The sequence below is a fragment of the Nanorana parkeri genome, unplaced genomic scaffold, assembly GCF_000935625.1.
Source record: "Nanorana parkeri isolate BGI_ZX_2015 unplaced genomic scaffold, ASM93562v1 scaffold98, whole genome shotgun sequence".
Taxonomy (NCBI): Eukaryota; Metazoa; Chordata; class Amphibia; order Anura; family Dicroglossidae; genus Nanorana; species Nanorana parkeri.
Window position 1 is genome coordinate 2014327 of NW_017306366.1, and position 12887 is coordinate 2027213.

The window sequence follows — 12887 nt, forward strand, 5'->3', positions numbered from 1 at the left end:
CAACTCAGGCGGTTGTAGATGAGGCATTCTAGTAGTTTAGAAGTCAATGGGAGTAAGGAGATAGGTCTGAAATTATTGAGGCTGGTAGGGTCCAGTGAAGGTTTTTTGGCTATTGGTGTGACTAAATAGATTTCTGTTGGCTGTTTGTTGCGCTTATGTTTGTATTGTCTAGCAGTGCTTAAACAAACGATACCTGAAACTGACAATAACAAAATCATTTTCTTTCACAAGATGATCTTCCCGTTCCATTGGCCTTGTCCATATATCCCTCTTTGCCCTCTGGCCCTGGCAGACGTGCTGAGTGCCCCCTGTCCTTTCATTGTGGGAATTGATTCTCGCTACTTTGATTTGTACGAGCCCCCTCCGGATGTGAGCTGTGTTGACCTAGATACCAACACCATTTCTCAGTAAGTATTCCTTGATGAGAACTTGTTCTGTAACAACAAAAAGAGATTGTGTGGTTGTTGTAAAAACATCAGCTTTCTGGCCAGAGGGCAGTAAACACTTGATTAGTACTGGGCAGCCTCTATTTTCAATTACTCTGGAAGGAATGAGTGTATTTACTGTAACAGGTCCAAACTCTTGTCTTATAGTCTTCTATTGAAGTGGAAACTTTCCTCTCTGATACATAATGTTTTCATATTTTAACATTTTATATCCAGTAATTAACAGTAAATGTTTTGTCCTTTTTTTATTACCTTTTGTCTTTGTAAATATGTGCAGTCATTTAGTGCACATATTTATGTGCAGTCATTTACTGCACAAAAAGTGTGCACAAAACAATAATAAATGTACATTTCATAAATATGTATCTGAAAATAAGACGCCCAAAATCTAAAAATAGGATTCAAGAATGAGGCTTACTTTGCCCCATTTTACTATATACAGCGGACGTGAAGGGAAAGGTACACTGTATTTATAGTGAAAATCCCCTAAAAGGTAGTTACAGCTTTATGAAAAAGCACAGAATAGATTATTTTGTTTTTACATTGCATGCTAATATAGTTTAGGAACCTTCTGTTCCCTGGAGTAGTAAGGGACTTGGTGCATGAAATGTCACTTTTCATTGTGCAGTAACTGCAACATCAGTTATAATGGTATATTCTTGGGGGGAAGGGGCTCCAATTGAAAGGAACCTCTCCTCCCCACAAATATCCCACAGATTAAAAATCTGTTACTCATCATCCTAGTTGATTTAGTCAAATTCTATTCTTACTTTAACCAAGTTACTGAACTAAATGTCACTTTTTTCCCAATATGGCAGAAGTGATTGCAAAAGGAATATCAGCTGGAAGATCCTGCCCAAGAAAGCCTGCAAGAATCTCCTGAATACGCTCAGTAATCTGTATCAGCAATTGGCCGAGTGTGAGTAGCATTCATACTTTTGGATTGAGCAATGCCGCAGCTAGCAATATTTTATTGGCCTGGTGATGCAGGCCATGCCATTATAACAGTGACTTATATTTTATTACATATGAGTGAATATGTAAGCTTTTTAGTCATGTTTGATCGCTCTAATCTTGTAGATTGCCTTTAGTAGTCATGTCGGTTTTGTGACTAAATGTTTCATAGGTAGCCATGTTCAGAGTTAAAGTAACATTGTGATTTATACTGCTCTAGTCTTTTTATTATAAGTTTATTCAGTAATGCAAAATGACTGATCACTGCACTGCAATCCACAGCATCCTATTTAAAGCTGGCTAAACACCTATAGATTTTCCATCAGAAGTTTTTGTTGCTGCCAAAATCCCTCATTCGACTTTAGCTCAAATAGCCCATCAAGCACAGACAAATGTCTATTTCGATAATCGTTCCTTAGCAGTATTGACTCGCCGAATTTTGTTGTTCTTGCTGCGATTTTTCTGCGTACAAAAACGCTGTTAATCCATCAATTTTCGGACGATTGGAAAAAAGGTTTCCAGCCTGACCGACGAGGAAATTCATCCAGAAGTAGAGCAATTAAAATTGTTGGGTGTCCCATCAACTGATCGATTATCGTTCGAAAGACCATTTGTGAACGAAAATCGATGTGTATGGGCACCTTAAGACTTAGTCCCATCAACTTAAATTTCTCACACACTCCAGCAGTGTTGGCACAAAATGAAACAGATTTCAATGTGCTGTGCTCCAAGTAAGATTTATTATTGGGCTACTCAACTCTGCACACTTCTTTTTCGTTGGATTGAGTAAGCTGTGCTCTGCAGTGCTACGGCCACTACTATAGAATAGGTACTTTTCTCTAAATTTTAGCACAAGCCAGTACACACTTAAGGGCTTATTCACACAGGTGCAGAGGACCATTTACCATGAAACAAAAAATGCCAGATCATGTGGAGCCAAAGGTATGGCATACAAGCTCGCTTGTACCAATCCACGACAGACTGCAGCTGTGCGCTGGTAAACACTGCTTCAAGCGTTTACTTGTCTGCGTCCAGGAGCGTACATCCATACCTGTAAACAAGTATACCCTCCGAGCAACATTTTATCAAGGTACAGCCATAGCCTGCCATTGATTTTTACAGCCAGGCTCTTGGGTGCAATGTTTTTTTTACAGTGAACAGACCTCTGTGCACTTGTGAAGAAGCCCTAAACGTACTTGAAACTTATGGGTTTATTAAACTTTTGCCCAGTGTATAGCTTGGTGAATGCCGTTTGAACAGCAGTAGCACCCCTGGATGGCACTGAGGAGTATAGGAATTTCCTAAACTTACTGCCATCTAGCACGTGCTTGTGCTGAGCGAATGCCACCCGCCCTGCCTATAGAAGGAGGCACATCATTCTCCTTACCTATCCTACCAGTAATCGAAAGGCAACATAGCAAGTCCTTTTGCATTTGGGGGACCAGCTACTTCTCTTGATTAGAGATCTGTGCTGTTGATGTACAATCTGAGCCCTGACAACATGTCTCCATTTTACCTTTTAGTACAGCAAAGACCCAGAGAAGATGCACTTCTGGGACTTGCTATGAATGATTATGACTTCACTTCAGGAAATAAAATGCATCAACTGGATATGGAGATTCAGGAGGCTTTTTTGGGCTTCATGGCATCCATTTTGAAAGGGTACAGAGCCTATCTGAGACCGATCACACAGGCTCCATCTGAGACGGCCACAGACGCAAGCTCTCTTTTTGAGCATCAAGGTATGCAAAGTATAAAGTTCTTCACGATATTTCATAATTTTAGTACAGTGAATGAAAAGTTCACAGGGTAAATTTGTAATCAATTTAGTACAGTGTCTGTTGTTCTCATTTTAAGGTTTCCTAAAGAGCCGTGATCGCTCTCACCACAAATTTTACAATATGATGACTAAAACTCAGATGTTTATCCGCTTCATTGAAGAGTGCTCATTTGTTAGTGATAAGGATGCCAGTCTGGCCTTTTTTGATGACTGCGTTGAGAAGGTATGTACAGCAAAATACTTGGAGCTATTGTTACTGTGGATGTCTATATTTTTAAACTTACAAGGCAGCAGTAACACTGCTATAGTGTCATTTCAGAATGTTACATTATTGTGAATCCTTTCTCCTGGTTCATTCTTGTTAAAGTTCACCTGTCGCTTCTGTTAAGCTTTGATGCCCTTTCTCCATAGTTCAGACAACGTGTTGGTGATGTGACCTGACAACAGCTTTTTCTTTGCTATTATCTCGGATTAACACGTACAGTCTGAAAAGATTTGGCATTCTCTGCAAACCATAACTAACATTGCTTGCCAAGGCATGTGTATAGCTACAAAGTTTTGTGTATGAGCAGTTCTGTGTATGAGCACTTATTTTAAAGAAAGTAGCATTTTTTTCTGTGCTGGTTGCCTATAAAGAGGAGCCACCTTCTGACACTTGTTCTGCTCTCTCATTAACAAGCTGTTCTCAGAAAGGAATTGTGCTGAGAAAGGCATAAAGGTAAGACCACTCATTTGGGGTAATAGTTTTGCTGATAGTTGTAACTACACTTGTCAAACGGCAGGTGATGTCAAATATTTTTTATTTTAGATTTATGCTGTACATTTGTCTGATTTTAAGGTACATCAGTGTATTCAAACTTGCAATACTTCCTTTGGTAAATCTCTATTTGTGTTCTGGATCTGGAAAATGTGCTACAGAGAAGGCCTCAATGTCTGCCAAAGGCTCTCCGAAACCCAAAGTGAACCTTACTTTACTATATAATTACATTTTTTGTTCTGCTAAGTCTTCCAGCGACATAGTTTGCTTTTCTGTTATCTTTTCTACTATCACTATAGATGTCCTATTATTTAGGAATCCTGTTTTATATTCAGAGCAGCAGGTTAATAAGTCTGCATATGTTACAGCTGTTTCCTGCTGAGTGCCATTTTGCTTTAGAACTTTAAAATGATGTAGCACCTTTCATTTGAAATTTTCTTAGATCTAAAATGTTCAGCCTGGCTTTTCGACATAACAGTGACTGCAGCTAATGAGTGGCATACCCGCTGTCGGAATTCAATAGCTGCAACGGGAGATACGTCCATCGGGAAAAAAATGTATAATCCTTCATTCACACATTAGCGGTTCTCCGTGCATATCTGTAAATGCCAAACCCAAAAAGCAATGCATCCCTATGAGGCTCGTTTACACCTGCTCGTTCATACACGCGCACTAAAATACGCAATGCGGCAAAAAGTACATGTGCATTCTGTCCCCAAAAGACTATAGTTTTAGCCGCAAACGTGCGTCTATTAAAAATTGCTAGTTTTTGTGCAAGCTTTAAAATGTTCTGAATTCCAAACACAGATGTGTGAATGCAGCTCTTTACATTCCAGTGTGGGGATCTCTTTTGACCACTGGGTCTTTGGCATTGGCCTACTAAATAGAGTGAGGTGGGGGCATAACTCCTAGTTGAGGCCCTTTTGTGTATAGCATGCTTTTGGGATTAAGAAACTTGGTGGGGATACAAAATTCAGTTCAAGGATAACTTGTAGTAAGTTTGGTAGAATTGCACTGATGTCCCCCTAATCATTTTTAACTGTTTGTAATGATGATGCTTCTGCTACTAGGAGACAACTGATCTCAGGCCTTTCACTTTTAGCACTTCATGGGCAGGGCTATCTGCCTTGTTTACTGATTTTCTTAAGAGAATGAGCAGCTCTGTTATTTTGGTCACCAGAGATGAGTGAACATTAATTATATGTGCACCCTGTGATTTCATTTGCAATGTAATGTTTGCAGAGGGCTCCTTTTAGCTGTTCAGTAGGGTTTAGAAAGTACAACCATTGAGAGTGATATTTCATAAAGAGTCCCTGATTCTGAGGAGCGGCTGCTTTGGGCACAGTGCCCCTGAATATCAAGCCAGTGGTTTTAGAATAACCATCTATATTCTGGTATCAGCTAATATCTAGTAGCAAACATGTTTTATATTTTATATGCAGCATAGGCCAGAGAGTGAAAGGGTTATCCACCAATATACTTTTAAAATATGTCTCCAAAGTTTTCAAAAAAGTTATTTTTAAATATTTTGGATTAATAGACCACCAGTCTTTTTTATATGCCATGCATGTGACAGCACTATGATCACAGAGATACCTGATCGCTGTGATCACAGAGTCGTGACAGTCACATTGCCGGCAGCAGCTCACTAATTATGTACAATTTGTTTTTGCTAAAACTGACATTCTTTTGGCGTTTTGTGTTTATAAAAAACGTATAAGAATTTATATCTGCATATGTTACATTAAACGAAAGCCCATTTTGTCCTTTAAAAAAATGGTATATAATAATAATATAATATGTGTAGGTGCAATGAATGAGGAAGATGGAAATGATGGTTAAACAAACACGAAACAAAAATGGTAAAGTTGCTCTGGTTCCCCAGGAACAAAACACATTTTCTGAAGCTGTCACTAAGGGGTTAATAGTTAAGGTATGTGAATATATTCTTTAAGGATTTAGCGCCTGAGTTTAGTGTCACTTTAATACCAGAGCTTCTAATAATTTGCAGTCATTTCTAGGATTACCACTGCTACTAAATTTTATTCATCATACCCCTTTTAGCTGCTTCAGAAAATAGCAAGATATATTTTTAAAACTAGTGTGGATTGCAGACAGGGAAACGTCTGCTATTTACATAGGAAGTCCCTTATTTCACTTTCTAAAAATACTTGTTGCACTTGTACATTATGAATTAAAGACATTTTGGAATAAAAATATGTAAAGCACAGAAATCGATGTGTTTGAGTGTTTAAAAATGTACATTTCCAGGAACTATTGATTCAGCAGAGTTCTGTTATAATGTTTCCAAATGAGTCTCCCTGGCTTGTCACATTAAATGTATAACCTGTTTCTGACATGCATTGTGACAGGGCAGGGAAGTGTAAAGTGAACAGTTCTGGAAGTTTTTAGTAGCATTTCAATTGTCAGATGCAGTGCAAACCACCTGTGTTATCCTTGCTTTTTATTATTTTGTTCCAATTCTTATTATCCGCCGTGCTCAAGCAACAAGGCTTTAATGTTTAAGAGCTGGCATTTTCTAGTGCTGACAAATGCCCAAGATGCACAAAATGTTCTATGAAGACAAAATGTATCTGTTCCATTTAGTTTTATTGCTAAAAGCAGCAAGCATTGCCTCAGCAGTGAAACCTGATAACTTATTTTATAAAGACTTGCATTTTGTTTGCTGAAATGTTTTGTTTTAGCTCCACTTTTTAAAATTTTAGTGACAAACCTGTCTTGGTTTGTTTTGGATAAAATAGTTTAGGGGGGGACAATAATGCTGTGGTCATTCAATGAACTTCTGAGACAAGACTGAACAACGTAGCAACATTTATAAGTAAATTCTAGGGATACACCGATACCGGATTTTCGGTATCAAGTACGTGTACTGATATTTTTTTTCGGTACTCACCGATATCTGAAGTCCCCATTAAGGAAACTGGGCTGACTCGCTGCCTGGCTTCCCAATTACTCGGAAAGCCGTCTCCATGCTCCCTCGGCAGCAGTGACTGGCCAATCAGGAAGCCAGGCAGTGAGTCATTGGCTGGGAAGTCGTCTCTATGGCCAATCAGAAAGCTGGGCAGCATGTAATGACTCGCCGCCCGGCTTCATGATACTGGAAGTTCCGGTATCGGGATAGGCATCCGGAGCATCTCCTTGCAGAGATCAGTATAGTAGCAGCAATTTGCTGGCCTGGTGCCCAAGGCTGAATAGGGGCACGACATGGCTTCCCCACCTCAGCATTGAGCCAGGGATCAGCTGATTTTGCAGGTAAGTAAACTTTTAAACATCAGGGAGCAGCATCCATTGTAAGTAATTTTTATCAGCATTTGAAATAGCTTAGAAACCTTTTGACTGTAATATCATTTTAAAGCATAACGCTTTATACCAACAATTCTTTAACTTTTTCTTTTTTTTTAATTAAGACCTCATATGTTTTAACAGATTACACCGGGATGGGCATTACCATTACTTTACATACAACACTCAGGAATGATTGTTGGTGAAAATAGTTCTAAGGTCATGGGGCACTACATTTTACGGCTATGTGCATTATGTTATGTTTATGTTTTGCACTTTTAGCACTATAATAAAATCTAGGAAGATTAAATAATAAACATACTATTAAAAAAAGAATAGTTTTGATATCGCCTTTTGGGGCTCACAGGTGAGGCCAGTCTTGGTTTCATATACGCTGTTTTTTGCTAATAGAAGCATCTCTTGACTGCTTGCATGCTGTTGGATATTAAATGAAGTACTGTACACTATATGGCTTACAGTGAGGTGTACTTTTCCCAGACACTACTGTCGGAGGAAGATTAATTCATGGAGTTGGATTCACAGAAAACTGGGTCACCTTCTGTCCATTCAGTAGGAATTAATACAGATTATATAATGCCTAGCTTAGAAAAATGCTGTATAAAACTGGAGTTTAGGCGTTCTAGCTATGCAGTAGGTCTTGCAGAGTTGTATGATCCTTTCTGAAATAATAATATAGGAGGCATCTGGTCTATACATTTAGTTTAGTTTTTCTTGTCATGGCTCTGACCATTATCATTGTTTTTTTGATAACAGTATTGTGCTCTAAATCGGGGCTCAAAATTTCCACTCGCCCCCTCGCAAATTGCGAGTGAAAATTGCGTGGGGGCGAGTGGAAATGAAGCCATTGAGTCAGGCACTCCTCGGGGCGGCTTCTCTCCTCCTCACCGACATGATGACAGCGCTCCCTCGTCCGTCCGGGGTCGCAGGAGGGAGCGCTGCCTGCTGTCAGGATGGCCGAGCGGGAGAGAAGCCGCGCTCGCAGCAGTCAGGATGGCCGAGCAGGTAGGAGATCGGAGCCGCTGTCATCCTGTCAGTTTCAGGATGAGAGAGGCTCTGTGCGAGGCAGAGCGGGTGATGGGTAAATATCATTATTTACCGATCCTCCGTGTGAGAAGGACAAACACTGGAGCGATCGTCTGATCACTCCAGTGTTTGTAAGTAACTGGGGACACATAGTGCTATGTGTCCCCAGTTATGAATGAACAGGCTGTGATTTACATTACAGCCTGTTCATTCTGGATTTCCTCAATGGGGAGTAGCACTCAGTACAGACGCTCCTCCCCATTCAGAAACTATTGATAGTAAACATTTTACTATCCGTGTTTGAATGAATGGGAAGCCTCTGTACTGAGTGCTTCCCATTCATTGAGTGCTGAGATAATATCTGCGGTTTAAAAGCGGCATTTAATCAATAACATTTTATAGCGGCACAAATGATATGCCAGAAATATATAGCAGGATGTCCTCCATTACCTTCCTGGACCTGAAAAAGGTTAAGTCTGTATTTCAGGTCACAGACTGTTTTTTCTAAACCCCTTTCTCTGACGGCATGGCATATGTTGTAAGGCAGACCTGGGCATTTTACGGCCCACAGGCCTTATCTGGCCCTTGGTCTGTGGCTGTCTGGCCCTTAATCTGCGCTCCATTAAGACTGGCTGACTAGATGCACTGGCCCCCAAGGCATCCACTGCAAGCCATAGCCCAGCACAGGTCAGCGATCGTTCCGTTGTTCGAACCGCATTTCTTTTCGGTCCTTGCAACCATTGACATTGGGGTCCTCCTCTGCAGTCATTGCTGAGTAGTCCTAGCAACCAATGACATTAGGGACCTCTTCCATCCCCTCTCCTGCAGCTCCCACCTGTGGACATAAAAAAAAAATTAAAACGGTATGTCTGGTGGGATTGGCGGTGGGGTTTGGCATGCTTAGTTTCCCGCCCATCAGCAAATAACTCGTGGTACTGTGCAACACACCTGCCATGCATTGCAGTGCCGCAGGTTCATTGCATGCTAACTTTTTTCAACTGCAACGCAGGGACGTGCGGGCAGGTGAGGCGGAGCCTCACCTAGTATTATGGAGTAAAAAGCTGTCAGCTTCAAGTTTGCAGCGACGGCTTTTTTTTTTCTCCATTCAGATCAGCTTGTTACAGGTTACACAGCAGGGAAAGCCTCCGCACTGAGTAACCTGTCATAGATGGAGTGCTGACTATTAATTACAGGCAGCGCTGCATCCAGCTTTTGACAGGTAGTTAGGTTACACAGCAGCGGGCTCCCCCACTGCTTGTGTAACCTGACTAGTGAGGCAAGAGCTGTCACGGCCTCTACTGTGTTAGAGGCGTGAGCTCTGTGGATGGATTGGACCAATGGCAAAGCGCCATTGATCCAAGCTGTCCAATCAAAAAAAGAGAAAAAAAAACCCACGGAGGCCATCTATCTCAATGCCTCAGCAGTGACAAGCAAGTGAGGGACAGGGAGGCTCCTCCCTGTCTCCTCCCTTCCTGCTCCCTCCCTCCTTCACACTAGCTTGGGGACCGACTGGGGCGGGGTTTCATCGGGCTGGGGGCTTAAATCGTTTCGCCCCTCCACAGCTCTCCCAGTTTCCTATTGCTGAAGTGGCATTGCTGAATGATTAGAAGGCAGTTTGTCTAGTTCACTCAGTTTTCATTTAAGCCTGAGCTCACTGATTAAACTTTTTACTGAGGGAGAGGAAAACTAAAGCACAATCTTTGTGCAGAACTACATTTACAAGTACGCATAGAAGCAAAATAACCATTGCCTCCCTGACACATAGCAATAGCCATTGTAAACTTTTGGGATTTATAGATCTTATTCGGGCTTAGGGGGTGTTATTAGAGGAAATGACACTTTAAGAAATGACAAGTCCAGGAACACTTTTCACCCACTGCATGTCAAAATCCAGTTGTTTTTTTTCACATATTGCAAAATAAGTTTATCATGTATCAGTATTTCTTCTAACTTGTATTGTTCCATTTGCTCCATTTACTGGACATTTGATGCCAGAGGTTGCATTATTCATCATCATTTTGTAGGCATGCATCGGAAACCACTTTTAAGGTGGCCATACACAGTACATCCATCGCAAGACCTTAGTCTTGCGATGGTTGTAAAGTGATTAAAAAAACGTACGATCTGCCCATCTTGGACAGGCAGATCGCACTCTCGATCATCGCAAGCCCGCCCCCCTGAGGGGCGGCTTCCGATGACCGCAATGCTGAACGGGCATTGTGCGCGTGCACACACCGGCCCGTTCGGCATTTGTCTCCCGAGCACTGTTCAAACCAGCCGAAAATCGTACGATTCTCAGCTGGTTTTCTAACATGCTCCTTAGACAAAAGACGTGCGACCGTACAGTAGAAACGGTCGCACGTCTTCGTTCACACTGTTCGATTCTCGTACGATCGCGGGATTTCCCGCGATTCTCGTACGAGAATCGAGCAGTGTATGGGCACCTTTATACCCATTTCTGAGTTTCACCGACTTCATTATTCTATATACTGCCAATTACTAAATTGCTGATCATAGGTACATACTTTCTTGTAATAGTAATTTATTTTTGAAACCCATACTAATTATTTTGTTAAGTCTTTCTTTACCATGTTATTTAGTTTTTTGTTGCGATAAGTCTTCCAGCGGCTTAAATCGCTTTTCTTGCCCTATTATTTAGCACGTGTGTTTTATATTCAGAGCAGCAGAGTTAATTAGTCTACATATCCAACAGCTCTTACCTGCTGAGTGCCATTTTCCTTTAGAACTATAAAATGATGTAGCCCCTTTCATTGTGTTTTTCTACTTATGATATGCTGGTCATATAATGTAAATGCAAGCCTGCAGGCAGGATACAGTCAAACCAAGTTGTCATATAGAGCTGCTTTGTAAAAAGAGCTGGCTATCTTTTGTATTTTCCAACCCTTTTACAATTTTTTTTTCAGCTTGGCTCTTGTGGTGTGCAGCCTATACTATTTTTGAGTTTCTAAACATTAATGTTTCTTAAGCTTTTTATCATGTAGTTAAAAAACAATCACTCTGACTTGGTAATATTGGATCTGGTGACAGTGTTGGCTGCCTGTGCCACCAATCTACACCACTGTGAAGTGTTTGTGAAGTAGGAATTGAATTCTTTCCTTATGGTGTCCAAATGCTCACTGCCCTGTTGTCCACAAAGATTTGTGGCGCTTATTCTTTTAGTGCCCAAGCACCCATTCACTACCCAAACACAAGTCCTATGCCAAGGTCAAACATCTACAATCCAGTTGGCATTGAAGTTTCTAAAATGCCCACCCGAGTTTCTAGCAGTGGACTTTTTTTTAGGGGTAAAGCAGAAGTTAATGGGTTAAAAAAACAATCCTCTGCGGTTTTTCACCATAATGTGCATTATGCACAGCATATTAGCACATTTTGGCCGACTTGCCTTGTAAGCGATCCCCTCTAGTGCTCTGCTGTCTGTGATCGTCACTGGCTCTACTATCAGGTCATCTTCCCGGTTCAGCGTCATTGGCCTCTTGATTGGCTGGGCTGGCATGATGTAACTCCTATGCATGTGCGTGGAAGTTACTTCATGTTGGCACAGTAAGTACCCTGCTCAGTTCACAGGGGAAAAAAATGCTGAAAGGCAGATAGGAGCTTTTTTTGGCAAGAGATTTGCACGGTCTCTTTTGCTATAAAAAAAAATGACTGTCAGCAAATTTTTTTAAGACGAATTTGACTTCTGCTTTAAGTCATACACTATATGGCCAAAGTGTGCGGCCCATCACACCTATGTGGGCTTGTTCCCATTCTATAACCATGGGCATTATTATATTGATCCCCTTTGAGGTTAAACTGCCCTGACTCTTTTGGGAAGGCTTTCCACAACATTTTGGAGTTGGTCTGTGGCAAGTTGTGCTTATTAAGCCAAAAGAGCATTTGTGAGGTCAGGTACTGATGTTAAACTAGTAGACATGGTTTACAGTGGGCATTTTAATTCTTTCCAGTGTTCAGTGGAGTTTAGGTCCGGGCACTGTGATGAGATCTATGCAAGATCTACTTAAATTTAGCAAATTTTTCAAATCTGTCATAGGTCTGCCCCGATTTACTAAATATGTTCTATGTTTAGTATTTATGTTTTTACACTCTACATAACCAACAAAAACAGATGTCTGGCTTTCCATTCTACACTAGCCAGTGTTGATTCTTTGTTAATTGGATCAGCCTGAAAATTTGTCCGGTTAAAAAACATACTGAAAATGATGCCTTTTATTCGGTAGGGCAATACGAAGAGCAGTAGTAAAGTGCAAAGCGCAGTAACCCGTAGATGCCAGATTTCAGATGAATGTATTCTGAAGAGTCATGGGATACTTTTTACTACACATTGCACTTTGCACACCACTTCCCCTTCCACTGCCTTATGGAATAATTAGGATGTCCCAATCTAACCTCAATCTGTCAGTTTTTGGATGGTGTTGGTTTGGTATAGCTATTATTACATACAATATGACTGGTTCAAGGCAATTGAAATAAAACCATTATGACTGATATTTTACATATATGTTGGCATTATTAAAGTAAATATTAGCTCAAAGTTAGCTGGAACTTATAGCTGACCCGATTTTAAGCATATACCCAATGACTG

The 12887-nt window shown here is 40.8% G+C and overlaps 1 protein-coding gene across 1 annotated transcript in view; it reads left to right on the top strand.

The window, feature by feature from the left end:
- DENND4A (DENN domain containing 4A) overlaps positions 1-12887 on the top strand; it is a 97840-nt gene that overhangs the window by 53014 nt on the left and 31939 nt on the right. Inside the window, exons 10-14 of the mRNA XM_018552844.1 lie at positions 232-407; positions 1265-1365; positions 2924-3142; positions 3258-3403; positions 3860-3898. Of these exons, the coding sequence (XP_018408346.1) occupies positions 232-407; positions 1265-1365; positions 2924-3142; positions 3258-3403; positions 3860-3898 (681 nt within the window). The remainder of the gene's footprint in view (positions 1-231; positions 408-1264; positions 1366-2923; positions 3143-3257; positions 3404-3859; positions 3899-12887) is intronic.